The 26,193-nt window shown below is 36.2% G+C and overlaps 2 protein-coding genes and 1 long non-coding RNA gene across 3 annotated transcripts; all 3 read left to right on the top strand.

Moving 5' to 3' along the window:
- The first annotated feature begins 778 nt into the window (after positions 1 to 778).
- On the top strand, positions 779 to 12,104 carry LOC111793240 (methylmalonate-semialdehyde dehydrogenase [acylating], mitochondrial). Its single transcript, XM_023675027.1, has 19 exons — positions 779 to 911; positions 1,003 to 1,097; positions 2,368 to 2,439; positions 2,541 to 2,702; positions 2,792 to 2,870; positions 2,997 to 3,151; positions 3,391 to 3,454; positions 4,091 to 4,170; positions 4,483 to 4,548; positions 5,225 to 5,275; positions 5,378 to 5,529; positions 5,925 to 6,015; positions 6,147 to 6,227; positions 8,625 to 8,702; positions 8,795 to 8,830; positions 8,917 to 8,960; positions 9,054 to 9,132; positions 11,617 to 11,707; positions 11,891 to 12,104. The coding sequence occupies exons 1-19, from the start codon at positions 887 to 889 to the stop codon at positions 12,001 to 12,003; spliced, it is 1,614 nt and encodes a 537-aa protein (XP_023530795.1). The 5' UTR covers positions 779 to 886; the 3' UTR covers positions 12,004 to 12,104.
- On the top strand, positions 9,231 to 10,681 carry LOC111793241. The gene is made up of 3 exons (XR_002814904.1): positions 9,231 to 9,594; positions 9,726 to 9,806; positions 10,603 to 10,681. It is a non-coding gene; the product is annotated as an uncharacterized LOC111793241 (long non-coding RNA).
- A 1,080-nt stretch (positions 12,105 to 13,184) lies between the features above and the next one.
- Positions 13,185 to 24,366, top strand: LOC111793803 (dynamin-related protein 3A-like). Its single transcript, XM_023675852.1, has 19 exons — positions 13,185 to 13,786; positions 16,036 to 16,318; positions 16,396 to 16,424; positions 16,501 to 16,602; positions 16,890 to 16,958; positions 17,041 to 17,100; positions 17,388 to 17,501; positions 17,843 to 17,891; positions 18,015 to 18,124; positions 18,569 to 18,661; positions 19,102 to 19,194; positions 19,277 to 19,414; positions 20,114 to 20,227; positions 21,049 to 21,088; positions 21,483 to 21,637; positions 21,728 to 21,874; positions 22,736 to 22,788; positions 22,887 to 22,986; positions 23,592 to 24,366. The coding sequence occupies exons 1-19, from the start codon at positions 13,427 to 13,429 to the stop codon at positions 23,832 to 23,834; spliced, it is 2,352 nt and encodes a 783-aa protein (XP_023531620.1). The 5' UTR covers positions 13,185 to 13,426; the 3' UTR covers positions 23,835 to 24,366.
- The last annotated feature ends 1,827 nt before the right edge of the window (positions 24,367 to 26,193 follow it).

Genomic DNA, 26,193 nt, shown 5'->3' on the forward strand with positions numbered 1-26,193 from the left:
AAGGTGTAGTCAAAAGTGACTAAAGTGTTATTTGAATAAAGAATTGTGAGGCTCGAAGGTGTAGTCAAAAGTGACTAAAGTGTCGAAGGTGTAGTCAAAAGTGACTAAAGTGTCGAAGGTGTACTTTGTTCGAGGGCTCTAGAGAAAGGAGTCGAGCCTCGATTAAAGGGAGGCTGTTCGAGAGCTCCATAAGTCTCAGGAGAGGCTTATAATGTACTTTGTTCAAGGGGAGGATTGTTGAGGATTGTTGGGAGTGAGTCCCACATTGGCTAATTTAGGGAATGATCCTTCTAAATTGACTTTCGTCCAAAAAAAATATATTGGACCAATCTAAAATTTTTCTAGTCGTACCTACTCGACGTAAATTATTTGAGATTGGGTTAACCCATCTCAACTAATTGGGCTAGAGTCGAGCTTGAACCTAAAAGAAAAAAGACAAGACTACCCCTATATGGTCCATGTGATAAAGCACTCCTAATGTTATCCTTATGTAAATGCTGAGTCATGTCCTCACAAGCACTCACCAAAGTTTGTATTAATAATAATAATAATAATAATAATAATAATAATAATTTTTATTATTGTTATTATAATTATTTCGTAAATCGAATCCAAATCCATCTAAGACCTCCCTGCTGCAACGCACGCAACTTCTTATTTATCCCATAAAATACCAAAACGAAATCTCCACCGTTTGATCCTCTCTCCAAATCTTAATCAACCTGATCATCGTCTATCTAACGGTCTAAAACCAAAGCGACCACCGCTCATCTCGCACAGAATAATAACCCAGTTAACTAGAACATTGTCCAGCTTTTGTTTGTAAACAGCCGAATCTCTCGTTGGCGCTTGTGGGAAAGTGTGATCATCTTCAATCGGGGAGAAAATGTTGCAGTTTTCGATTCGGCGAGGTAAAGTTCTTGGATTGGGATGAAATTTGTTTCTGAATTTTGGTTTGTTAATGGATGTTGCGTCTTGATTGTGTTTGGGATCATGTTGCAGTGAGGAAATTGAATGTTCTGAGGCCTCAGATCTTTGCTCTTGGCAATTCTCGATTCTCCACTTCTCCTGAACCGTCTTCCAAGCCTAATCCTCCGGTAAGGCAGCGTTTGTTTTCTTGGAGACTTCGTCTTTTTAATAGAAAATCTGTCCTATTAAGTTCGAATGCTCGAGAGGCGAGCAATTTTGGATGCTGAGCACGTTGCACTGGTTTCTTCTTTTTCTTTTTTTTATTATAGCTTGGTGATTATCTGCGCTTGTGGTTTGAATGAGGAACTCTGTTTGCGTGGTTTTGGTTCTGAGGAAGTAGCTGGACAGGACGTGTGATGTCCCACATTAGTTGGGGAGGAGAACAAACCACCCTTTATAAGGGTGTGGAAACCTTCCCCTAGTAGACGCGTTTTAAAGCCTTGAGGGGAAGCCCAAAGAGGACAATATCTGCTAGCGGTAGATCTGGGCTGTTACAAATGGTATCAGGGCCAGACATGGGACGATGTGCCAGCCTTCTTGCTGTTCTCCGAAGGGGGGTAGACACGAGGCGGTGTGCCAGCCTTCTTGCTGTTCTCCGAAGGGGGGTAGACACGAGGCGGTGTGCCAGTAAGGACACTAGGCCCCAAAGGGGGTGGATTTGGGGGTGGTCGCACATTGATTGAAGGAAGAAAAGAGTACCAGCTAGGACGCCGGGCCCCGAAGGGGGGTGGATTGTGATGTCCCATATTGGTTGGGGAGGAGAACAAACCACCATTTATAAGGGTGTGGAAACCTTCCCCTAGTAGGCGCGTTTTAAAGCCTTGAGGGGAAGCTCGAAAGGGAAAGCCCAAAGAGGACAATATCTGCTAGCGGTGAATCTTGGGCGTTACAGGACGGGGAAAGTCCAAGCTATGCTTTGCCTTTTACTGTCCCCAATTTTGCTTCGTTTTTGTGTTTGTAGTTGTTTTTTTGGAGAGACTGGCCTTTGCTGCTTGAACTGCTTATATTGAGAGGGAATTGTCTGAAATAGTCTTCTGTAGCTCTTTATGTTCAGCAATTATATTGCAGCTAATGAAAAAGAAGATGATCTATACGTTCTCTTAGTTCAATCATCAATGTAGTTGGCCTTTTGTTTCGTAACCGAAATATCGTGCTTATTATCGGGGCCAAAAATTGTTTCAGCTTACTTTAATACGGAAGGTTGACATATACTTCATTTTCGCAAATCTTTCTTGATTTATTTATGTAACTGTCCATTGATAGAATTCCAGTTTAAATCTTTTTTTTCAACTTATAACTGCTTCAGGAGTGTGACATTTTGTTAATAACATTTATCTATCCCGTATCTTTCATTCCTCATTTAAATTCTTATCTTGTGTCCTTTTTTTCTTGTGCCAGAGAGTTCCTAATCTTATAGGAGGGAACTTTGTTGATTCCCGATCCTCAGCGTTCATAGATGTCATAAATCCAGTGAGTTACCAGCTCATTTATACGTTGTCTTTTCTATTTCAGGTTTGAGAATGATAAATATTTTGAGATATGGCTAAGAAAAATGTGTGTTTTGTTTATAGGCGACCCAAGAAGTTGTTTCTCAAGTTCCATTAACCACAAATGAAGAATTTAAAGCTGCAGTATCTGCAGCAAAGCAGGCTTTTCCTGCATGGCGTAATACCCCAGTCACAACTCGCCAAAGAGTTATGCTCAAGCTTCAAGAACTTATCAGGCGAGATATTGTAAGTTTGTAGGTATCTTTGTTTTTCCAGAAAAGAAATATTCTAAATCACTTAAAAAAAATTTGCAATTTTCGTTTTCTTGATTTCAGGACAAACTTGCTCTAAATATTACCACAGAACAAGGAAAAACATTAAAGGATGCGCATGGAGATGTATTCCGGGGGCTAGGTTATAATCCTTCACCTCTTAGCTTCTCCCTGTCTACTCTTGTGATTATGAGATGGGAAAGTTCATTTTGTTATATGACTTATGCTGAATGTTTAATATCAAACTGAAATGGCTTATCTTATGTAGAGGTTGTGGAACATGCATGTGGAATGGCTTCTCTGCAAATGGGGGAATATGTCTCTAATGTTTCACATGGAATTGATACGTACAGCATCAGAGAGCCTCTAGGCGTTTGTGCTGGGATTTGTCCATTCAATTTTCCAGCCATGATTCCCCTATGGGTTAGCCTGTTATTCTTCATAGTTCATTGTTATTCCAATGCTTATAATGTCAGCTGTCGTTATATACTTAATTTTTTATGTGAAAAACTTGCTGCTATGAAATATGTTTATCCCCCAAAAATAACTTTAGAGCTATTTTCTTCATTCCGTACTGATATTATAACTTTAATAAGCTTTGCCTTTTCTCATGATAATAGACTGACACATAAGTATTTGTACCATGGGATGATTCTTTGCAGATGTTTCCAATTGCTGTTACATGTGGGAATACCTTTGTCTTGAAGCCTTCAGAAAAAGATCCAGGTGATCTTTGTTTTTGAATTATTCCCCAAATAACTTTAATACGAACTGGGTCCTTTTTTTTTTTTAATACTTTTTATTGTTTCTTTATTTAATGAATACTAGCTTGGCTTTGACCTAGTAGGGATCTCTATGGGGTTTTATTTTTGGCTTGGGGACAACCTTTATAAGGGTTGTTTTTTGTTGAATTTCAACGAAATCAGTGAGAAGACTTTCATCTTCCCCCCCTCTCGACCACCACACAAACACACACACACACACATAAATAGAGCTTAATTAGTCATGAAGCAGAATGTATTTTCATTGACGAAGACCTTGAATGGATGCTTGAGTGCTCGTGTAGATGTTAGCGGATCTTTTTTCTGTAGAAGAAAACTTTTTTAAATAAGGAGAAATTACAAGAGAAAATTTAGATGTTGATGAAAGTGGTTTTACACTTGGATACTTGCTCGCTCATAAATTCTGAGTTATTAGTTTGACCCAATGACTGAATAGCTGCCTTAAGCTGAAAATACATGTTCGCAAAGTTATTGAGTATATCATGGTGGAAGTCATCTCCATTTCCACGTTTTTTCTATATTTGAACAGCTGTAAATTGTTCCTGTCATTTCAATGATCAGAACTTTCTTGCGTTTTCAGGGGCTTCTATAATCCTTGCAGAGTTAGCAATGGAGGCTGGATTGCCTAATGGTGTCCTAAATGTGGTTCATGGTACTAATGTGAGTTCTTTATCAATCTTCTTTTTGGATTTTTGGATGGCAAAGATAATATTGACCCCGTTGATTGATCTATCTATAATCCTAGATGTACAATCAAGGACAAATGTTGGTCTATAATGCTGGTAATTTTATTATTATTATTTTCTCACATGGCATTCGACAGTGTTGCAATATTGCAAGCTTCAAACTATATGATTAGATGCTGAAACCATGCCCATTAGATTGAACTCCTATCTTAAATTTGATGGCTGTCACTTGATTAGATTGCAGCATCAACAAAATGTTATTTTAATTTTTGTGATTTTTATGCAGGATGTTGTTAATGCCATTTGTGATGATGAAGATATAAAAGCAATATCATTTGTTGGTTCAAACATTGTAAGCTATCTTACCTGAAAGAACTTATACTGGAGTTTGAAATTTCGATACATTCTACATTCATTTCTACAAATGGTTTTCTGTGAAACATACTAAGATTTTAGGTTAAATTACAAATTTGGTCCCATTGATGTGGTTTTAAAAGTTACAATTTCATCCTTGTGGATTGATAAAACCTAAAAAATAGTCTACCTGTAAAACTATAGGGACTAAATTATAAAGTTCTCAAAACTAAAGGATCAAATTTATAATTTAACCTAGATTCTATTATAGGAAAGGGCCTTTTCCACTTTCTGCTTAAAGAACCCAGGATTATTAGTTTGGATGTTTCTTCAAGGGGCAATTGAGTTTTAAAAGTTATTTATAGGATGAGACAGACCGAGTCGAGCTTTGGGTTATTATTAGTTTTTTTACTTGGTGTAGTACTGTAGTGTATACTTTTTACTTCTCTTTGTAACGACTTCTTTTCAATTAATGCCAATTGGAGCAGTTTCATGATCCTTTTTGGCATGGGATTTTTCCTTATCTTATGCAATTTTCACTTAAGAAACGTTTGTTTCTTTTAAAAATTATCACAACCTGTTTTGTTTATCAAGTTAATACAACCTAATATATTGAATATTGATTCATTGATTGGATTTTAATTTGAAATTCTTTTTCTTTTTTTATGTGAAAGGCGGGCATGCATATATTTTCAAGGGGATCAGCTAAAGGAAAACGTGTTCAGGCAAGTAAACTAATCACAAATTTTAGAATACTTTTAGAAATATGTACTTGTTTTTAATGAAACTCTGCTAATTATCCGAGTGACTGTTTATGGCTGTTTCAGTCCAATATGGGGGCAAAAAATCATGCAATTGTCTTGCCTGATGCCAACATAGATGCTACTTTGAATGCTTTGGTTGCTGCTGGTTTTGGTGCTGCTGGACAAAGGTGCATGGCACTCAGTACAGTTGTCTTTGTTGGAGACTCCAAATTGTGGTACTATTCCTATTTTTGGCTTTTTCAGATTCTTCGGCGTCCATCACCTCTGTTTTGTATTGATTTTATGTTCATGCTTTTATTGGTAAAGTTGAGTAGTTTTTCATTTTGAATCTTACTGTTTTGAATTCGTCTAATGCAATTTGTGAATTGGAAGTTGGCAACTTCTATGCAGTTGTGAGCTCTAGCTTAGACTTTTAGTGGTTAGGAACAGTTTGAGAAAACCATTGATCTTTGTACGTCTTGAAGTTAACAGATACCATGATAATTGTATTGTTTTTGTACTTTGGGACATGCAAAATTTGAATTCTTTGTACTGCATCTGTTCTAAAAAATATTTGTAAATTGCAGCCATAATACTTTATTTATCACAAAAGAATATAAACTTTTTCTAGGGAGGATAAACTTGTAGAACGTGCCAAAACTCTGAAGGTAAGTTCTGGAACAGAACCTGATGCAGATCTTGGTCCAGTAATTAGCAAGCAGGTACTTGATCATTTTTTAACTACAATTTAAACTTGAAAAAACTATTGTATCTGTTTTTCATATTTCATTATTACGTGGGAAGTCCCTCAATGGTAGCAGTGTTATACTAAAAACAATTCCTTGTTTCACAGGCAAAGGAGAGGATTCACAGATTAGTTCAATCTGGCATCGATAGTGGAGCCAGGCTACTGCTAGATGGGAGAGATATAGTGGTATTGTGTTACTGTTCTTGTCCCAGAACCATCCTTTTCTCTGTCGGCATTTAATAGATCTAGCGGACATGGGATGCATAAATTATCTATGGTCCATATTGCATCATGAATACAAAAGTAGTCGAGTGAATACAGAGATTTAGTAGGCAGAGATGGTAATTTCAAATTTGGAGATCCTAAAATGATAAACCTCTAATCTATTATTTATCAATAAGAGTACAACCAAGGGAAGAATTATTGAGCTTCCTGCCTCTCTCAACTCACCCTCTCAAGAACAAACTCAATATCTACCTCAAAGCCTTCACACACTCCATATATACCTAGACATTTCCACCATTACATTACTTAACTACCCAGTTACATGGGACCACCTTTAACTACTTATCATCATCATGTGATTGCCTCACACACTTTCTCGTACACGTGCATTATCGGGTCTGTCATAAAAGACCAAAANTTTTCACTTAAGAAACGTTTGTTTCTTTTAAAAATTATCACAACCTGTTTTGTTTATCAAGTTAATACAACCTAATATATTGAATATTGATTCATTGATTGGATTTTAATTTGAAATTCTTTTTCTTTTTTTATGTGAAAGGCGGGCATGCATATATTTTCAAGGGGATCAGCTAAAGGAAAACGTGTTCAGGCAAGTAAACTAATCACAAATTTTAGAATACTTTTAGAAATATGTACTTGTTTTTAATGAAACTCTGCTAATTATCCGAGTGACTGTTTATGGCTGTTTCAGTCCAATATGGGGGCAAAAAATCATGCAATTGTCTTGCCTGATGCCAACATAGATGCTACTTTGAATGCTTTGGTTGCTGCTGGTTTTGGTGCTGCTGGACAAAGGTGCATGGCACTCAGTACAGTTGTCTTTGTTGGAGACTCCAAATTGTGGTACTATTCCTATTTTTGGCTTTTTCAGATTCTTCGGCGTCCATCACCTCTGTTTTGTATTGATTTTATGTTCATGCTTTTATTGGTAAAGTTGAGTAGTTTTTCATTTTGAATCTTACTGTTTTGAATTCGTCTAATGCAATTTGTGAATTGGAAGTTGGCAACTTCTATGCAGTTGTGAGCTCTAGCTTAGACTTTTAGTGGTTAGGAACAGTTTGAGAAAACCATTGATCTTTGTACGTCTTGAAGTTAACAGATACCATGATAATTGTATTGTTTTTGTACTTTGGGACATGCAAAATTTGAATTCTTTGTACTGCATCTGTTCTAAAAAATATTTGTAAATTGCAGCCATAATACTTTATTTATCACAAAAGAATATAAACTTTTTCTAGGGAGGATAAACTTGTAGAACGTGCCAAAACTCTGAAGGTAAGTTCTGGAACAGAACCTGATGCAGATCTTGGTCCAGTAATTAGCAAGCAGGTACTTGATCATTTTTTAACTACAATTTAAACTTGAAAAAACTATTGTATCTGTTTTTCATATTTCATTATTACGTGGGAAGTCCCTCAATGGTAGCAGTGTTATACTAAAAACAATTCCTTGTTTCACAGGCAAAGGAGAGGATTCACAGATTAGTTCAATCTGGCATCGATAGTGGAGCCAGGCTACTGCTAGATGGGAGAGATATAGTGGTATTGTGTTACTGTTCTTGTCCCAGAACCATCCTTTTCTCTGTCGGCATTTAATAGATCTAGCGGACATGGGATGCATAAATTATCTATGGTCCATATTGCATCATGAATACAAAAGTAGTCGAGTGAATACAGAGATTTAGTAGGCAGAGATGGTAATTTCAAATTTGGAGATCCTAAAATGATAAACCTCTAATCTATTATTTATCAATAAGAGTACAACCAAGGGAAGAATTATTGAGCTTCCTGCCTCTCTCAACTCACCCTCTCAAGAACAAACTCAATATCTACCTCAAAGCCTTCACACACTCCATATATACCTAGACATTTCCACCATTACATTACTTAACTACCCAGTTACATGGGACCACCTTTAACTACTTATCATCATCATGTGATTGCCTCACACACTTTCTCGTACACGTGCATTATCGGGTCTGTCATAAAAGACCAAAAAGTGTTACCCATGGACAATACCTTTAGTGACTTCTTCACAAAAGTACACTTTTCTCTCACTGTTCTCTCTCTACAGTTTGATTGTGTTGATAAGGAAATTTAATGGCTATGTGTACGTAATTAAACACAGCGAAACGAAGAAGATTCTCTCGAATAATTCTTCTAGGGAGGTAACTTCGCAAGGAATAAAACTTGCAAGGATGTAAATGAATGTTTCCAAGCATTTTGTCTTGATTTTCTGATGAGTTCTAATCCCCAAATGATTCCAAAGTAGCTTCATAACAGACAAAGTTATAACGATATCTGCATCTCCGCTGATAGTTTTTCATGATTGTAACAGGTTCCTGGATATGAGCATGGAAATTTTATTGGCCCTACTGTCTTAACAGACGTGACGCCTGACATGGAGTGCTACAAGGTTTCTTTTTTCTTTTTTTTTATGAGTGAAATTGCTATAATAATTCTGAACGTTGAACTAAACTTGGGAAATTACTATCTTGCCCTTTCCAGGAAGAAATATTTGGCCCAGTTCTGCTTTGCATGCAGGTTTGCTTGTCATACCTTTATCTTTCTAATCATTCTATCCGTTAGTGAAAGATATTGTTATATTTCATTCTTTCTTGTCCCATCAGGCTGAAAGTTTTGAGGAGGCCATTAGCATCGTTAACAGAAATAGGTACTGGATTGTTTGTCATTTCCTTTATTCTCATAGCAGCTGCTTCTTTCTCTATTGCTTACATTCTTGGGAAAAATCATATGCTTCGAATAGGTATGGCAATGGAGCTTCCATATTCACCGAATCTGGCATAGCAGCGAGGAAGTTTCAAACTGAAATTGAAGCTGGACAGGTAACACTGAAAAGAAAATACTTAATTTTTTCTATATATATATATATNCATGCTTTTATTGGTAAAGTTGAGTAGTTTTTCATTTTGAATCTTACTGTTTTGAATTCGTCTAATGCAATTTGTGAATTGGAAGTTGGCAACTTCTATGCAGTTGTGAGCTCTAGCTTAGACTTTTAGTGGTTAGGAACAGTTTGAGAAAACCATTGATCTTTGTACGTCTTGAAGTTAACAGATACCATGATAATTGTATTGTTTTTGTACTTTGGGACATGCAAAATTTGAATTCTTTGTACTGCATCTGTTCTAAAAAATATTTGTAAATTGCAGCCATAATACTTTATTTATCACAAAAGAATATAAACTTTTTCTAGGGAGGATAAACTTGTAGAACGTGCCAAAACTCTGAAGGTAAGTTCTGGAACAGAACCTGATGCAGATCTTGGTCCAGTAATTAGCAAGCAGGTACTTGATCATTTTTTAACTACAATTTAAACTTGAAAAAACTATTGTATCTGTTTTTCATATTTCATTATTACGTGGGAAGTCCCTCAATGGTAGCAGTGTTATACTAAAAACAATTCCTTGTTTCACAGGCAAAGGAGAGGATTCACAGATTAGTTCAATCTGGCATCGATAGTGGAGCCAGGCTACTGCTAGATGGGAGAGATATAGTGGTATTGTGTTACTGTTCTTGTCCCAGAACCATCCTTTTCTCTGTCGGCATTTAATAGATCTAGCGGACATGGGATGCATAAATTATCTATGGTCCATATTGCATCATGAATACAAAAGTAGTCGAGTGAATACAGAGATTTAGTAGGCAGAGATGGTAATTTCAAATTTGGAGATCCTAAAATGATAAACCTCTAATCTATTATTTATCAATAAGAGTACAACCAAGGGAAGAATTATTGAGCTTCCTGCCTCTCTCAACTCACCCTCTCAAGAACAAACTCAATATCTACCTCAAAGCCTTCACACACTCCATATATACCTAGACATTTCCACCATTACATTACTTAACTACCCAGTTACATGGGACCACCTTTAACTACTTATCATCATCATGTGATTGCCTCACACACTTTCTCGTACACGTGCATTATCGGGTCTGTCATAAAAGACCAAAAAGTGTTACCCATGGACAATACCTTTAGTGACTTCTTCACAAAAGTACACTTTTCTCTCACTGTTCTCTCTCTACAGTTTGATTGTGTTGATAAGGAAATTTAATGGCTATGTGTACGTAATTAAACACAGCGAAACGAAGAAGATTCTCTCGAATAATTCTTCTAGGGAGGTAACTTCGCAAGGAATAAAACTTGCAAGGATGTAAATGAATGTTTCCAAGCATTTTGTCTTGATTTTCTGATGAGTTCTAATCCCCAAATGATTCCAAAGTAGCTTCATAACAGACAAAGTTATAACGATATCTGCATCTCCGCTGATAGTTTTTCATGATTGTAACAGGTTCCTGGATATGAGCATGGAAATTTTATTGGCCCTACTGTCTTAACAGACGTGACGCCTGACATGGAGTGCTACAAGGTTTCTTTTTTCTTTTTTTTTATGAGTGAAATTGCTATAATAATTCTGAACGTTGAACTAAACTTGGGAAATTACTATCTTGCCCTTTCCAGGAAGAAATATTTGGCCCAGTTCTGCTTTGCATGCAGGTTTGCTTGTCATACCTTTATCTTTCTAATCATTCTATCCGTTAGTGAAAGATATTGTTATATTTCATTCTTTCTTGTCCCATCAGGCTGAAAGTTTTGAGGAGGCCATTAGCATCGTTAACAGAAATAGGTACTGGATTGTTTGTCATTTCCTTTATTCTCATAGCAGCTGCTTCTTTCTCTATTGCTTACATTCTTGGGAAAAATCATATGCTTCGAATAGGTATGGCAATGGAGCTTCCATATTCACCGAATCTGGCATAGCAGCGAGGAAGTTTCAAACTGAAATTGAAGCTGGACAGGTAACACTGAAAAGAAAATACTTAATTTTTTCTATATATATATATATACATACATGAACACGTATATACATATGTGTATATATTCGGGGCACCGAGGCCCAACTCCTTACATTATGATCCTAGCCAACCCCTCAGGTGATCTTGGAAGAGGCTTTTGCCTTCCCTCAAAGAAATTAAAGTCCTGTTTAATAGCGTTTTCACCTTTCTCGAGAAATATTTGAATTCTTAGTCAAATTCTTAAAAATAAACACTGTGTTTATTATCCATGTTTTAAATTTTTAAAAATTTAGTTTAGATTTTGAAAGCAGATGAGAAAATAAAGAAACTCAAGGTGGAGGCAATGTTTATGTTAACACTATTCCTTCGTGTTTATCATGTAAACTATGATATGATCTCGTAAACTTCCATTTTAAGGAATCGAAACCATACTTATTGCAAGTGCTTGGTTATCTCTGTTTTATTTGTACAATGGAGTATATCTCAAAATCACTTTCGATTTGAACTAGGTCGGAATCAACGTTCCAATCCCCGTTCCCTTACCCTTCTTCTCGTTCACTGGCTCCAAGGCATCTTTCGCCGGGGATCTCAACTTTTACGGTAAGCTTTTAGTTTAAACTTATCCCAGTTCATGAACTTTCGCCTTTATTGTTCTTTTGGTCCTTATATCTTGAAATATTTTGAGTCGTTTGCTTCCGTGCTCAATACGAGAGTCGATTCATAGGACGGAATTTATTTAAGATTTTTGGGTTTGGGAATAAGAGTTTTGTGTTGTGGAAACAGGGAAGGCAGGGGTTAATTTCTTCACTCAGATCAAAACAGTTACACAACAATGGAAAGAATCAGGTGGGGGAAGTGCCGTCAACCTTGCAATGCCAACCTCTTTGAAGTCATAGGTTATCCCCTCAGCTTCTTCTTGTAATGTAATTACTCTTCATCAACTTTCTTCAGCTTTTTTTTTTAGTGCAAATAAATAATAACTTCTCTTTCCCTTTTTCTTCTTCCTTTTTTTTTCTTTTTGGCAGTCTTTTCTCTTGTTCTTTGTTTGATTTGGATCATTCAACATCGCAGGTTGTTTTAGTAAGTTTAAAATGAATTGAGTTTTTTAAGTTTATGAAATTTCACATGTCGAGCCCTTGCTGACACAATTCTCAAGCCACTTCTACCACATATGGTCCATTTTGGCTCCTTACATATCGCCATCAGTCTCACAATTTTAAAATGTGTGCTAGGGAGTAGTTTCCACGTTTATAAAAATGTTTTCGTTTTTTTTTTGTCTTCAACCATGGGATCTCAAATACAACCATGTACACATTTTGAGCATTTTACAATAAGTTTAAATTAAATAATTAAAAAAATTACAAATTCATTAAATTAAAATACCCAATTTAGTTTTTGTAGCTAAAAACCAAATATAATTTAATTAAGTAACCTTAAACTAATAATTTTACAATTTAAATTAAATTTATTGAAAGTTTCACTAGACATGAAGTCAAAACGAGATTTTATCTAGAGAGAAAAAGTAGAATTGAATGACTGCATAGGCTAATCTAGAGAGGAGATGAATAGTAGAATTGAATCGAGATTATATCTAGAGAGAAAATGTAGAATTGAATGACTGAATTGAGATTATATCTAGAGAGAAAAGGTAGAATTGAATGACGGTAGAGGTTAATCTAGAGAGGAAAGGTAGAATTGAATGACTAGACAAGTCGATTGTGTTACAGAACATGCATATAGATAGCAAGTGTGTCAATTGTATCACAGAACTAGGTCAAAGTTGATTATGTTACAGAACATGCATATAGATAGTAAGTGCGTCAATTGTATCACAGAACTAGGTCAAAGTTGATTGTGTTACAGAACATGCATGATAGTAAGTGTGTCAGCTGTATCACAGAACTAGGTCAAACAAGCTTAGATTTTTGTATCACAGAATTAGGTCGAACAAGCTTAGAATCTTGTATCAGAGAAGTATTGTTCGAATCTTGTATCACAGAAGTAGGTTGAACAAGTAAAGTTAAAATATTATTGAGTTGGGAAGAAAAATTGTGAAATAGATTAAAAAATTAATTATTATTAGAGGCGTGGAATTGCTATTGACCGAAATTTGCCAACACAGAGGGTGGCGTGATTGTATGTCCACCACCGCCGTCCTCCACCGCGGTTGATTCTCTCCGCCGTTCTCCCGCGGAGACCCACAAGACTCTTCTTCCTCTGAACTTTTCGACCAATTTCAATCTCCTCAAACCGTATCTCTCATCAATTCAACGATTCCAAGAAACCCCGACTCCATCCTTGCCCAATCCACAGTCGTCCATGGCGAACGAACAAGTGCCTCCCTCTCCCACGTCTTCCTCCTCCTCTGCTGCTGCTCCCTTGGGCAACTCCGTCATCCCTATAGTGAACAAGCTCCAGGACATTTTTGCTCAGTTGGGCAGCGAATCCACCATTGAGCTCCCTCAGGTTGCTGTCGTCGGTAGTCAGAGCAGTGGCAAGTCGAGCGTACTGGAAGCCCTCGTCGGTCGTGACTTTCTGCCTAGGGGTTCTGATATCTGTACGCGGCGGCCATTGGTGCTTCAGCTCTTGCAGACCAAGACTGGTGAGGAGTATGGGGAGTTCTTGCACCTACCTGGGAAGAAATTTTACGACTTCTCTGAAATTCGGAGGGAAATTCGTGTAAGGCTTGTGTTTCTGACTCTTTGTCTTCTTTCATTGTTTGAACTCTTTGCGCATTTAAAGCTTAAACATGGTGGCTTCTGAAATATCATTTCCTGTTTTGATCGAGTATAATCAACCCGAATTGAGATAACTTTCAAAGCTGAAAGCTGTATAAGTGCTCCCGAACTATTTGATATGTCAGGTAGTTTGTTTCATTAGATTTGAAATTCGGGTACTTGTGAGGTTGAAACCAAAACATCTAAAACGTGAATAGGAAGAGGAAGTTGGGGAGTATACCGTTCCTTCAAACGAACTTTAGGAGACTGTTTTCAACATTTTCCAGATTAATTTTTCCTCCCCCAATTCAACCTACTGGCTTGTGATGATCTTCTGCTTATGAGGATCGAACAGCGCAAGGGATATCTCTTGCAAAAATAAGTATAGTGTTCATTTTTGGCAAGTTTGGATGGAAAGGAACAAAGTTCTTTCACTTTGAAGAAGAATGTCTAGTTGCCATATGGGATTTAATTTCTTTTACCACCTCTACATGGTATTTGAAGTCTTTTATATTTTTCTTTCTTTTGCACATATTTTCTTTTTGTGTTGGTGCAGTTACTCTTTTCCTTCTTTACGAGCTGTTTGTGATCTCATTCATACTAATGAGATTGCTTCTTATCTTAAAAAAGCATGGGACGTGTATGGCCAAGTTCCTCCCACTTCTAAGTCTACAAGGAAATTTCCCCTTGGGACACTTACAAATGAATGAGTACCTTCTTTAAACATGAACGAGTTGAAGGATCTAGAGACCAATCATGGCGTTTCTTTACCCTAGTGTCATACAACCCCTCTGAATGTCGAATAAAATGGAGTAAAGCTCAAGACTTTTTGTGAGATCTCATATCGGTTGGGGAGGAGAACGAAACACCCTTTTATAAGGGTGTGAAAACCTCTCCCTAGCAGACACGTTTTGCAAACCTTGAGGGGAAGACTGAAAGGAAAAGCCCAAAGAGGACAATATCTGATAGTGGTGGGCTTGAGCCGTTACAAATAGTATCAGAGTCAGACATCGGGCGATGTGCCTGTGAGGAGGCTGAGCTCCGAAGGGAGGTGGACATGAGGCGATGTGCCAGCAAGGACGCTGGGCCTTGAAGGGGGTGGATTTGGTGGGGGTCTCACATCGATCGGAGAAAGGAACGAGTGCCAGCGAGGATGCTGGGACCTGAAGGGGGGTGGATTATGAGATCCCACATTGATTAGGGAGGAGAACGAAACATCCTTTATAAGGGTGTGGAAACCTCTCCCTAGCAGATGCGTTTTAAAAACCTTGAGGGAAGGCCGAAAGGGAAAGCCCAAAGAGGACAATATCTGCTAGCGGTGGGCTTGGGCCGTTACACTTTTAGAGCCAGATAACCAACTGGCATGCAAGAATGGTTATGTGTATGATTCATTAAAGCTGGTTGAAGGAAGGCATTTCAATCTTTGATGGGATGCAGGCGGATGATCACTTAGATTTTATGTGAATAAGCAAATAGTACTATGCCGAAGAGCTTTGTTCCGGCATTGTAGAAAGTTTAAGATCCCTGAAAATGTAATATTCTGGTCTAGTCAGCTTTTATGGAAGGCTTAAATTTAACTGAAAGACTCCAAAGAATATGGCCCTACCTGGTTACTAATTCATATTGTTGCAGACTTTCAGTTATATTATATGTTATTTTTCATTGTTTTTAGTAGGAAAGCTTGAAATTCAATACTTCAAGGCTTCAGTAGTGCCTGAGTTTTCAATTTGGCAGCAAAAAAGGGGGAAAAAAAAAGGAGGAAAAAGAAGTTATGTGTTGCTTTGTGGCAGTGGGTTGAAATAGAAATCTGCAATATTATGGGTCAACGTAGTTAAAGCCATTTGATGACACCCTTGAATATTAAGGAACCATTGAATTTTTGATGGAAAGCAAGTCTCCTGGGAAAAAACGATCCGAGATGATTAAATTTTATGCAGCTTTCTGTTCTGTTTTTCTAAAGAGCCTAGGAAATTATTCTTCCCCGGTTATCAACTTGATGGTAATTACTGCTTCATTTTTTTTAAAAGGAAAGAACAAAAATAAAAAAGGGCGCATACTTATTAATCTTTTCTTCTGTAGATTTCATACATGTCAATACAATATTTTTCCTTCTAGCTATCTGCTGAAGTGAGTCACGTCATCTTGCATTTAGAGTACGTGGAAGCATAATAATAATCTCCAACTTGCAATGTGCTCTTTTTTATGCTGTAGGCTGAGACTGATCGGGAGGCTGGAGGAAATAAAGGTGTCTCAGATAAGCAAATTCGTTTGAAGATCTTTTCACCTAATGTTCTCGATATAACTCTGGTTGATCTTCCTGGTATAACAAAAGTCCCAGTTGGGGATCAACCTTCTGATATTGAAGCTCGCATTAGGACAATGATTATGTCCTACATTAAAGTTCCAAGCTGTTTGATTCTTGCCGTCACACCAGCAAATTCTGATTTAGCTAACTCAGATGCTCTTCAGATTGCTGGAAATGCTGATCCTGATGGTAAGTTATTCCACAGCATTTAATCTACAAGTTAGCACTTTATTCCCGTCTAACTCATGCATTTCATGTGTTTACAGGTATTAGAACGATTGGGATAATCACAAAGGTTATAAGTTTACTAAGTAAATGTTTATTTTGCTGATGAAATCAGTTTCTGATTGTTCTCTTCTTTGTTATCACAGCTAGACATAATGGATAGAGGCACTGATGCCCGTAACCTTTTGTATGGAAAAGTGATTCCCTTGCGACTTGGCTACTTTGGCGTTGTGAATCGAAGTCAGGAGGTATTTACAAACTTGACGAGGATGCAAACTCTTGCAAACTCTTGTAATTGATGTTTATTCTTTTAAATCTTTTTATTTTTATTTTTCCCTAGTTACAAGTTAGTAGTCAGCTTTGTCTAGGGATTTGTTTTTCATTTTTTATCATGTATCTTTATAACAAGGCTTACATAACCAAGAGGGAACAATGATGATCACTAAGGCTATTTCACAATATGCTCATTTATGACGTACCTCTATTTCTGGTGCAATGGTTCTGATTAGTTCTGTTGATTTCATTTCTAAACCAGGATATTTTACTGAACCGGAGTATCAAAGATGCACTTATAGCTGAGGAGAAATTTTTTCGCAGCCATCCAGTATGATTATGCTATACCCTTGTTATACAATGAGGAAGGATTCTTGAACATATTTTTATTCATGGATTTAGCTGTTACTTAGGTATATGATGGTCTGGCTGATCGTTGTGGTGTTCCTCAATTGGCCAAGAAGCTGAACCAGGTATTAAAATTGGGCATTTGGATGTGGGATTATATTTTCTCTAGATGTGAGCTAACCTTTTATCTCGGAGTGTCTCTCTCTCTCCAACACTCTCCTTTAATTTGAATGATTTTCAAATTTACTGTCTGATTGTGATTTTTTGTCAGTCATTTAATTCAAGCTCTTAAAGTTCGGATCCAATTCTATGAATTTATTGTTGATTTGAATTTTTAATCACTTTTCTCTCTCTCTCTCTTTTTTTATTTTTATTTTTATTTATTTATTTATTTTTGTTGTTGTTGTTGCAGATTTTAGTGCAACATATCAAGGCAATTCTACCTGGGTTAAAGTCACGCATAAGCTCTGCCCTAGTTTCAGCTGCCAAAGAGCATGCCAGTTATGGAGATATAACGGAGTCAAAGGTGTATTTGATTGCTAAAGATTATTTTTATGGTTCAGAGGTTTTACGTAGTTAGAAAGTTTCCCTTGTTGTTTGAGGTTCTTTTATTTATTTTCCACAATGAATTATTGATGGTCTCACATTGCATTTTGAGTCTTATAAAGTATTCTCTGGTGTCATTGAGTTAATCGTGCCATGCTTGAGCAAATCTACTTTGTCTGTTGCCTTTTTCTTTGTTGTCAACTAAAGAGTCTCCTCAGCTTCTGTTCTATTTTTGCGATCGCAACTTCAATTTAGTTAAAAATTCCTCGGCTTGATGTTGGGTAATGGTTTCACCCTGTGATGTTATTGTTGCTTGATTAGGCTGGTCAAGGTGCTCTACTTCTGAATATTTTATCCAAATATTGTGAAGGTTAGTGTGATTTCACTTTCTTTTTTTCCTTTCCATGTGCAACATGCAAGCTGAGCTTGTCATTTTACAATTCTAGCCACGTTCTGCTTAAGCACTGAATTATTTATTTGTTGTTGGAAACAGCATTTGCATCAATGGTTGACGGGAAGAATGGAGAAATGTCAACATCTGAGCTCTCAGGTGGTGCTCGTATTCACTATATTTTCCAGTCAATATTCGTGAAGAGTTTAGAGGTACATCCGGCTTCATTTTCTTGGTAGTGAATTTCCATGGTTTGGGTCCTCATTAGTGTTTTCTTCATGGAATAATTAAAACAAAATCTTCAGACTCGTACTTATCTTTCATTTGATTGGATGAGCTGCTTGCTTCTGCGGTCATTTTTGTGAAACATGTGACAAAACTTTCCATCTTTCTTTACTTCCTAAACATAAGAATAAAAATAACTGAGTGAAAAAACTAGAAACATTTGTTCATTTGGCTGATCTTCTGCTAGGCTGTCTGATCTTGTATTGGATGGACTATTGATCTGGGCAGATTTTTAAATGCTTACATTTTTACCATCTCAGTAACTTGTATCCTGATTTATGTGTAGTCCTTTGCTATTTCTTCATGCAATTAATGCCGTCAGAGTAATGGGGGAGTGTTAACTCTCACTGATACTGAAATATTACTTGCAGGAAGTGGATCCATGTGAGAACTTAACTGATGATGACATCCGAACTGCTATCCAGAATGCAACTGGCCCTAAATCTGCTTTATTTGTACCCGAAGTAGGTTATGCCCTTTTGTCTTCCCAATCTATATTGCTCATTATAGTCGTTGTACTTTCTGTTTTTATGAGATAAATTCAGAACTCGTCATTTTATGCATGTTTTCAAGTTTTGACATTAGGTTCACCCGCTTAGCAGGGTTTAGTTCCTTACCACTGAATATATGAGGAATACAAAAGAGGGGATAACAACCCCTCAGAGTCAAATGAGCTATCAAAAAGGAGTGCTAATTCAACTTTGATACAATAAATTGCAATTATAAAAGAATTTTGAGACAGTGCACTTTGAGGTTAAGATTTCATTATGTCCCATTATACTTATTTCTAGTATGTGAAGGTATTGTGAAATCTTAGTGGTTACACCGTGCTTGATAGAATTTAGCCATGACATGTCCGGGTTCGCCTTATTTTGATGCTGATCTGACTTTTCAATGTGTGTAGGTTCCTTTTGAAGTTCTTATTCGCAAGCAAATAGCTCGCTTACTAGATCCAAGCCTTCAGTGTGCAAGGTTGATATATGAGGAACTAGTTAAGGTGGTTGTTGTTTTGGCTGCGTTTTGTGCATGATTTTATTATTACTTGCTTATAGTTTTCTAATATTGGTTGTTCTCTTCAGATTAGCCATCATTGCGTGGTAAATGAACTACAGAGATTTCCTGTTTTAAGAAAGCGTATGGATGAAGTTATGGGCAATTTTTTGCGAGAAGGTCTTGAACCCTCGGAGACTATGATTGGGCATATCATCGATGTGGAGGTATGTCATCTATGCTTGATTTTGTGGTGATTCATCCACAAACACACAAAATCATCTTGATGTTATGTTGGTTAACCACACAAGTCAATAGCTGAAATATTTTTCTTATTTTGGAAAATATGGATTGGTATAATTATTGGTCTATTTGAACTATGGATTTTGTGACACGTAATTTGTTAGATAAAACGTACCGATCGTTATAGTTTTATGAAATACACGCCAGAGGTCAGAAATATTATTTGTTTCGGAGTTTATGCTGGTCTTCATTGTAGTGGTAATTTGATTCCCATACGCAAGGGAGTCGGTCAAGTAGTTTCACGAATACTTGGGTCACTTCAGGATTCTGTTTACTGCATAAGGGCAAACTCCTTCTTGGTTTTCTATCCATAAATTAATATCCAAGAAAGTACTGTGTAATCTTCTCCAATCAATTTATATTGATAATATTTTACTATTTTTATGTGATGGAGCAGACGAATTAATCATAAAAGTTATGATGTCCCTGAATTGGATGCCATTTTCTCAATGGACATTGATTTTAAATTTCTTGAACGGAAGTTTTAGTATGAACTTAATTTTTGTTTTCTTTGGCCTTTCCATTCCAATAACTTGTGTTAATGATTTTTTTATTTACCAGCTTTTGCCTTTTATTTTTATTAAATGTTTGACCATGAATGCATATTGTACTTGTATTTGCAGATGGACTACATAAACACTTCACACCCAAATTTTGTTGGTGGGAGCAAGGCTGTTGAGATTGCATTGCAACAAGTCAAATCTTCTAGGGTTTCCCTGCCTATCTCTAGACAGAAGGTAAAGGCGACAACTGGTTATCGTTTTTTTTTTTTTTACTTTATTTTTTAAAATAAAGAAATGTATATATATTTTTTAGTACAATAGATGTGGTGAATAGATATTTGAACGTCTGACCCCAAAGAAAGGAGGAGATATCAATTATTGTCGAGCTATAATAAGTCAATCCTATTAGTGATGTTAAAGATATCCTTCTAGAATTTTTGTTTAGGTGGCAACTGACCGACGTGATTTTTTTAATATACTTCTATATAAGTATTATGTTTAGCAACACTTGATCACCAAAATTTAAGATTTGTATAATGTTTTAATCAAAACTGAGGCTTATGCTTCACCTCTTCAAGATGGCTGCTTTGGAAGGAGCAAAATTACATGATTTTTGATATCGAAGAAGAGACGTCTTTCACCCAGGAGCCAATGATTCTTTTTGCGATAGTGTGTGTAGCATACACTCTCCTGGTGGTGTGTTACCCATAAGAAATTTTTGTATCCATGGTCTTCTAGTGAATACTAAAGATTGAAAGACTCTTCTTTTGTAGTTCTTTGGGCTGGGGTTTCCTTTACCCACTTTGTGGTTGGCTTTCTCTTTTGAATATAGCATCTTGTTCCTTAGAACAAAAAAAAAAAAAAAAAAAAAAAAAAAAAAAAAAAAAAAANTGTCTAGTTTGTGGTTCTTGTTTAATACTAAATTTTGTGTTGATTAGGATGGTATAGATCTTGATAAGGCCGCACACGGGATAATCAGTTAAAATGATAACTTATTGCCCAGTGTTCGCCTTCACATTTTTATACTATTTTTATTTATTTGTTATGGTTAACAGGCTCGTCCATTGGCAGAAGGTGAAAAAGTTCCTTTGTCTGGTAATTATACTATTCTTCTCCTTTGTCTATGAACACCAACTTTTAATGCGAAGGCTAAACACGTAATAAAATGTTTAATAATATTACTGTAGTGTTTTATTTTGTTTCTAATTTCCAAAAATTATTTAAAGAAGTATCTGAAAACAAAAGATTTATATATTTGTACCAAAAAGAAAATATCAAATATTATACATATAGTGGAAATGTCTCCCTTACAGCCATCAGTTTAATAAAAGATGACTGGTTCTATTATTGGAGTACTCTCATTGATGTGCGCATTTAGTTGCATAAGGGCCTATATGAATTAATCTATTAACTATTTTCTGCATTTTTATCAATACTTCTTATGGTTTTTCCTCATCAATATGAATTCTTGCGTCCTTTAACTTGTCAGGAGGCACAGGGAGTTCTAATTGGGGGATTTCATCTATTTTTGGTAGTAATAGTAGTGATAACCGTACTTCTGTTAAAGAAAATTCATCAAAAAAACCATTTGGAGAGCCTCTTCATAATGTGGAGCAATCTTTCTCAATGATCCAGTTGAGAGAGGTTAGTCATAATACCGCAATCGTATGAATCGATTTTCATCTTTCCACACTGTTTGATTTAACCTGGCTAACAGGTTTTATGTTGTTATAGCCACCAACTGTTTTGAGGCCCTCAGAAACCCATACGGAGCAGGAGGCTATTGAAATTGCTATAACTAAACTGCTTTTGAGATCCTATTATGACATTGTTAGAAAGAATATAGAGGACTTGGTACCTAAAACCATCATGCACTTCCTGGTAAGTTTAATGCTTTTATAATACTGCCAGTTCCTATCATATTTTTCTTCAATTAAATACTGGAAGGGAAGCTTTGAGATTCTTAAATAATTGAATCAATGAGATTCTCAAAAACCAATTGCTTGCTTTCTTGTTATGAATTCATTAAAATGCATCCGTTCTTTTTATCATCAGTTTTGTTCTTTTGTGTGTATCTCTTGAATTTTAGTCTTTTTTTGTTTGTTTCTTGTTCAAACGATTCATTAGATTTATCTCTTTGATCTTGTTTCTTGAACAAAGAATTATTTTCCTTGAATGAAGTTGATAATCGAACAAAGAACACTTGAACAAAGAATTATTGTTAGATTTGGAAGTACCATCAAAATTGGAAATGTTATACTAGAGAACACTTGGTGAATAAGAAACAATATGTTAATGAGAAACAACTAACAAATTGAGGGGGTAATTATTTATCATCATACTTTGTTGCTATTGACCCTAAGGTGTAGCTAAGGAACTTGTCCTTCCCCTCGTTCATCTTCTTTTGCCTGATAATTTGAAGTATTGGATTTTCAAGTGAATTCAACGAATCATAACACAAGTTTATGTGACAACTGACCAGCTAACTTAACAGCCCTACAATCTAACCAATCACTTTTGAGCTAGGCAGAAAGGGTAAACTCATAGGAGCATGGTTGATTAGACAAGTTAGGGACATGTTTTGTGATATCTTGTGATATCTGACCTACCTAGTGATGGATACTTCCTTCTGTCTATTTTTGTTCTTGTTCTTTGTTTCGAGTGGGAGTAGAACATGCTGTTTTGCCAAAGCAACTAAATAGGATCATATTTAGTGCTTATGTTTTGGTTGGTTTGATTCAGGTAAACCATTCAAAACGCGTTCTGCACAATGTATTCATTAAAAAACTTTACAGGTATTCTGCTTTTGGATGCTTTTGACCTTGTGTCTTATGGATTATGTTTTTTTTGTTTTGTTAAGTGTTCTATGTTTTGGTGTAATATCGTAAAACAGAGAGAACCTGTTTGAAGAGATGTTGCAGGAGCCCGATGAAGTGGCAATGAAGAGAAAGCGTACGAGGGAAACTCTCCGTGTACTTCAACAGGCTTTTCGGGTATGATTTTCCTGGTCACATGACAAGTGGTGATGCTTGTGTCGTTTTATATTTTTAACAAGAAAAAAATGACAATAGACTAAGATCGAAAGATACAAACTAAGCAAAAATATGAATAATATACAATGAAAAGCCTTAATCTTTTATTGGTTTTCTGCTTTTTGTGATATCCATGGATTGGGGAGGAGAACGAAACATCCTTTATAAGGGTGTGGAAACCTTTCCCTAGTAGACGCGTTTTAAAAACCTTGAGGGAAAGCCCGAAAGGGAAAGCTCAACGAGGACAATATCTGCTAGCGGTGGGCTTGGGCTGTTACAATTTTTGTTCTTTAGCTATCTGAAACTTCTATTACTTTGTATTCTTCCTGTATTATTATTTTCAATAAAGCTCAAGAGAGATGGATTCATAATTAGACGAACTATTCACGAAACAAAAAAACCAAGGGGCACCAGACAGTAAATATTAAGAAGATTGACGACTAAAGAACAAATTTTATTGAGGATTCTATCATGGTTCCTATTGAAATAATTGTTCAGTTCAGTATGCTGTTTGATCATGACATTAGCACGAATGAAGATATATATGAACATAATCATGATTGCAGACATTGGATGAATTGCCTTTGGAGGCTGAAACAGTCGAAAAGGGATACAACGTCGGTGCCGATCCAACCGGATTACCGAGGATCCATGGACTCCCAACATCATCAATGTATTCTACATTCAGTTCCAGTGATTCATATTCTGCTTCTCCAGGGCACCTGAAATCCCGTAAGTCATCTCATTCAGGGGAGCATTTGTCTCCATTCCATGCTAATGCTGAGTTAAACGGAAGCGGATTCTCGTAAACGCCTGGAAATATTATGCGTCGACCAATCTGTAAGACTTCTGATTGTGCATAAGAGTCCAGTCATTACTGAATGAACGCAGTATATTTGATTTTGGAGTTGGGAAGCTAGCTCTTTTTACTAACTGCAAGAACATACAAGAAAATTCAAGAACATACAAGATAAAACAACTTTTTGTGTTAGATTGCATTGTTTATGAGGGTGGTATTAGAATAAATAGGGAGCAGATGAAGTAGTAACTCCATTTGGGAAGGCAGCTGGTTGTAAAAATATATTGACAGTGAAATTGTTCAGATCTTGTTTGGAATCAATGGGCAATTCTGCAGCTGCGTAGTGTTCATCAATTGTAATTTCCCCCCTTCTTCCGTTTCACATCATATCTCATTGAGGGGTTTCTGTATGTTTGGACATCACTTGTGGCTTTTCAGCCCAAACTTCTGTAATTGCAATTTTGAGGTAATCTTGTGTAACTAAATAATGAGCTGTTTTCAAGATCTGCTATGCACTCAAGGATTGTTTCCAATCTTGCCAATGATCAAAGGTAACCTCTCTCCCTCCCGTACTTGTACTTGTTAGTTAGGCACACACTCGATCTAGATGAATACAAAGAGAAATGTTGTTTAAAGGTTTATATCGATGATATAATACATTTTCAAAGCACTGCCTAATGGAGTATATATATATATGGTGCAGTTTACCATATATAGATTTACGATTTTCAGAGTACCACTGATAAAGTGTTTAGTCATCTACTGTATCTAACTAGCTTTTTACTGTACATGACGGTACAATTTACTTTATATGTCATTTACCCTACATAGTTTTACTAAGAATTAACTACTCCATAACTGAAATATATTTTGTGAAAAGATGAAAGGTATTATATTTCAAATAATGAACTTGAGTTAGGTTCAAGTTGACATGAAAAATACTCGTGCAGGTGCGTATGAATGCATGCATTGATCAATAAAAGTCCAGCGGTTTATATGAAAGTGATATCTATATTGAGATTAATGGCACGTTTGAGAAAATTCTACACTTAAGTTTTAATAACTAAAAGTATGTTGTATTTTTAGAGTGATTTCGAATACGGTAAAAAAATAATTTTTAACAATTTTAGAAGTACTCTCAAACTATTAAAATTTATTAAAAAAAATAATGGGTAGAATAGTTGTTAAATTAATTTTAGAAGTACTCTCAAACTATTAAAATTTATTAAAAAAAATAATGGGTAGAATAGTTGTTAACATGGGTCATCAACATTTATTCGATTTCTAACAATATCATCGGAGCAAATAAGAACTTTTTGAACTTAATATAAAAGTCGGGTGATTACTGTGACACCTATATTGGATTGGAGAAGCACCAGTGGTCTAGTGGTAGAATAGTACCCTGCCACGGTAAAGACCTGGGTTTGATTCCCGACTGGTGCATCATGTGATGATGATCTCTATGTTTTTCTGATATCATTGAAGCAAATAAGAACTTTTGGGACTTAATATAAAAGGTCGGGTGATTGCATTGCTGCGACACCTATATTGGCTTGGAAGAGCACTAGTGATCTAATGGTAGAATAGTACCCTGCCACGGTACAAACCTGGGTTCGATTCTCGGCTGGGCTGGTGCATCATGCGATAATGATCTCTATGTCGAATAGTTAATTAATATTTATTTTATTTTATGATAATATCATCATATAAAAGGTCGGATGATTGCTGCGACACCTGTATTGCTTGGAAAAGCACAAATGGTCTAGTGGTAGAATAGTACCCTACTATAATACAGATCCAGGTTCGATTCTCGGCTGGTGCATTATGCGATGATGATCTCTGTGTTGAATAATTAATCAACATTTATTTTATTTTTTGATAATATCATCGAAGCAAATAAGAACTTTTGGGACTAAATATAAAAGATCGGGTGATTGCTGCAACACCTATATTGCTTGGAGAAGTACTAGTGGTCTAGTACTAGATTAGTACCCTGCCACGGTATAGCCCCGAGTTTGATTCCGGCTGGTGCATCAATGCGATGATGATCTATGTGTCGAATAGTTAATCAACATTTATTCTATTTTATGATAATATCACCGAAGCAAATAATAATTTTTGGGACTTAATATAAAAGGTCGGGTGATTGCTGCGACACCTGTATTGGATTGGAGAAGAATAGTACTCTGCCACGGTACAGACTCGGGTTCGATTCCCAGCTGGTGCATCATGTGATGATGATCTCTGTGTCGAATAGTTAATCAACATTTATTATATTTTATGATAATATCATCGAAGCAAATAAGAACTTTTGGGACTTAATATAAAAGGTCGGGTGATTGCAGCAACACCTATATTGGCTTGGAAAA

This window comes from Cucurbita pepo, chromosome LG04 (assembly GCF_002806865.2).
Source record: "Cucurbita pepo subsp. pepo cultivar mu-cu-16 chromosome LG04, ASM280686v2, whole genome shotgun sequence".
Classification (NCBI taxonomy): domain Eukaryota; kingdom Viridiplantae; phylum Streptophyta; class Magnoliopsida; order Cucurbitales; family Cucurbitaceae; genus Cucurbita; species Cucurbita pepo.

Excerpts from the sequence above, each read along its gene's own strand:
- LOC111793240 (XM_023675027.1), top strand. The coding sequence starts at position 887 with ATGTTGCAGTTTTCGATTCGGCGAG. Across the intron at positions 2,440-2,540 it reads TCATAGATGTCATAAATCCA|GCGACCCAAGAAGTTGTTTC; the intron begins GTGAGTTACCAG and ends TTTTGTTTATAG. Across the intron at positions 8,703-8,794 it reads CTGACATGGAGTGCTACAAG|GAAGAAATATTTGGCCCAGT; the intron begins GTTTCTTTTTTC and ends TGCCCTTTCCAG.
- LOC111793803 (XM_023675852.1), top strand. The coding sequence starts at position 13,427 with ATGGCGAACGAACAAGTGCCTCCCTCTCCCACGTCTTCCTCCTCCTCT. Across the intron at positions 16,319-16,395 it reads TGGAAATGCTGATCCTGATG|GTATTAGAACGATTGGGATA; the intron begins GTAAGTTATTCC and ends ATGTGTTTACAG. Across the intron at positions 16,603-16,889 it reads TTGTGAATCGAAGTCAGGAG|GATATTTTACTGAACCGGAG; the intron begins GTATTTACAAAC and ends TTTCTAAACCAG.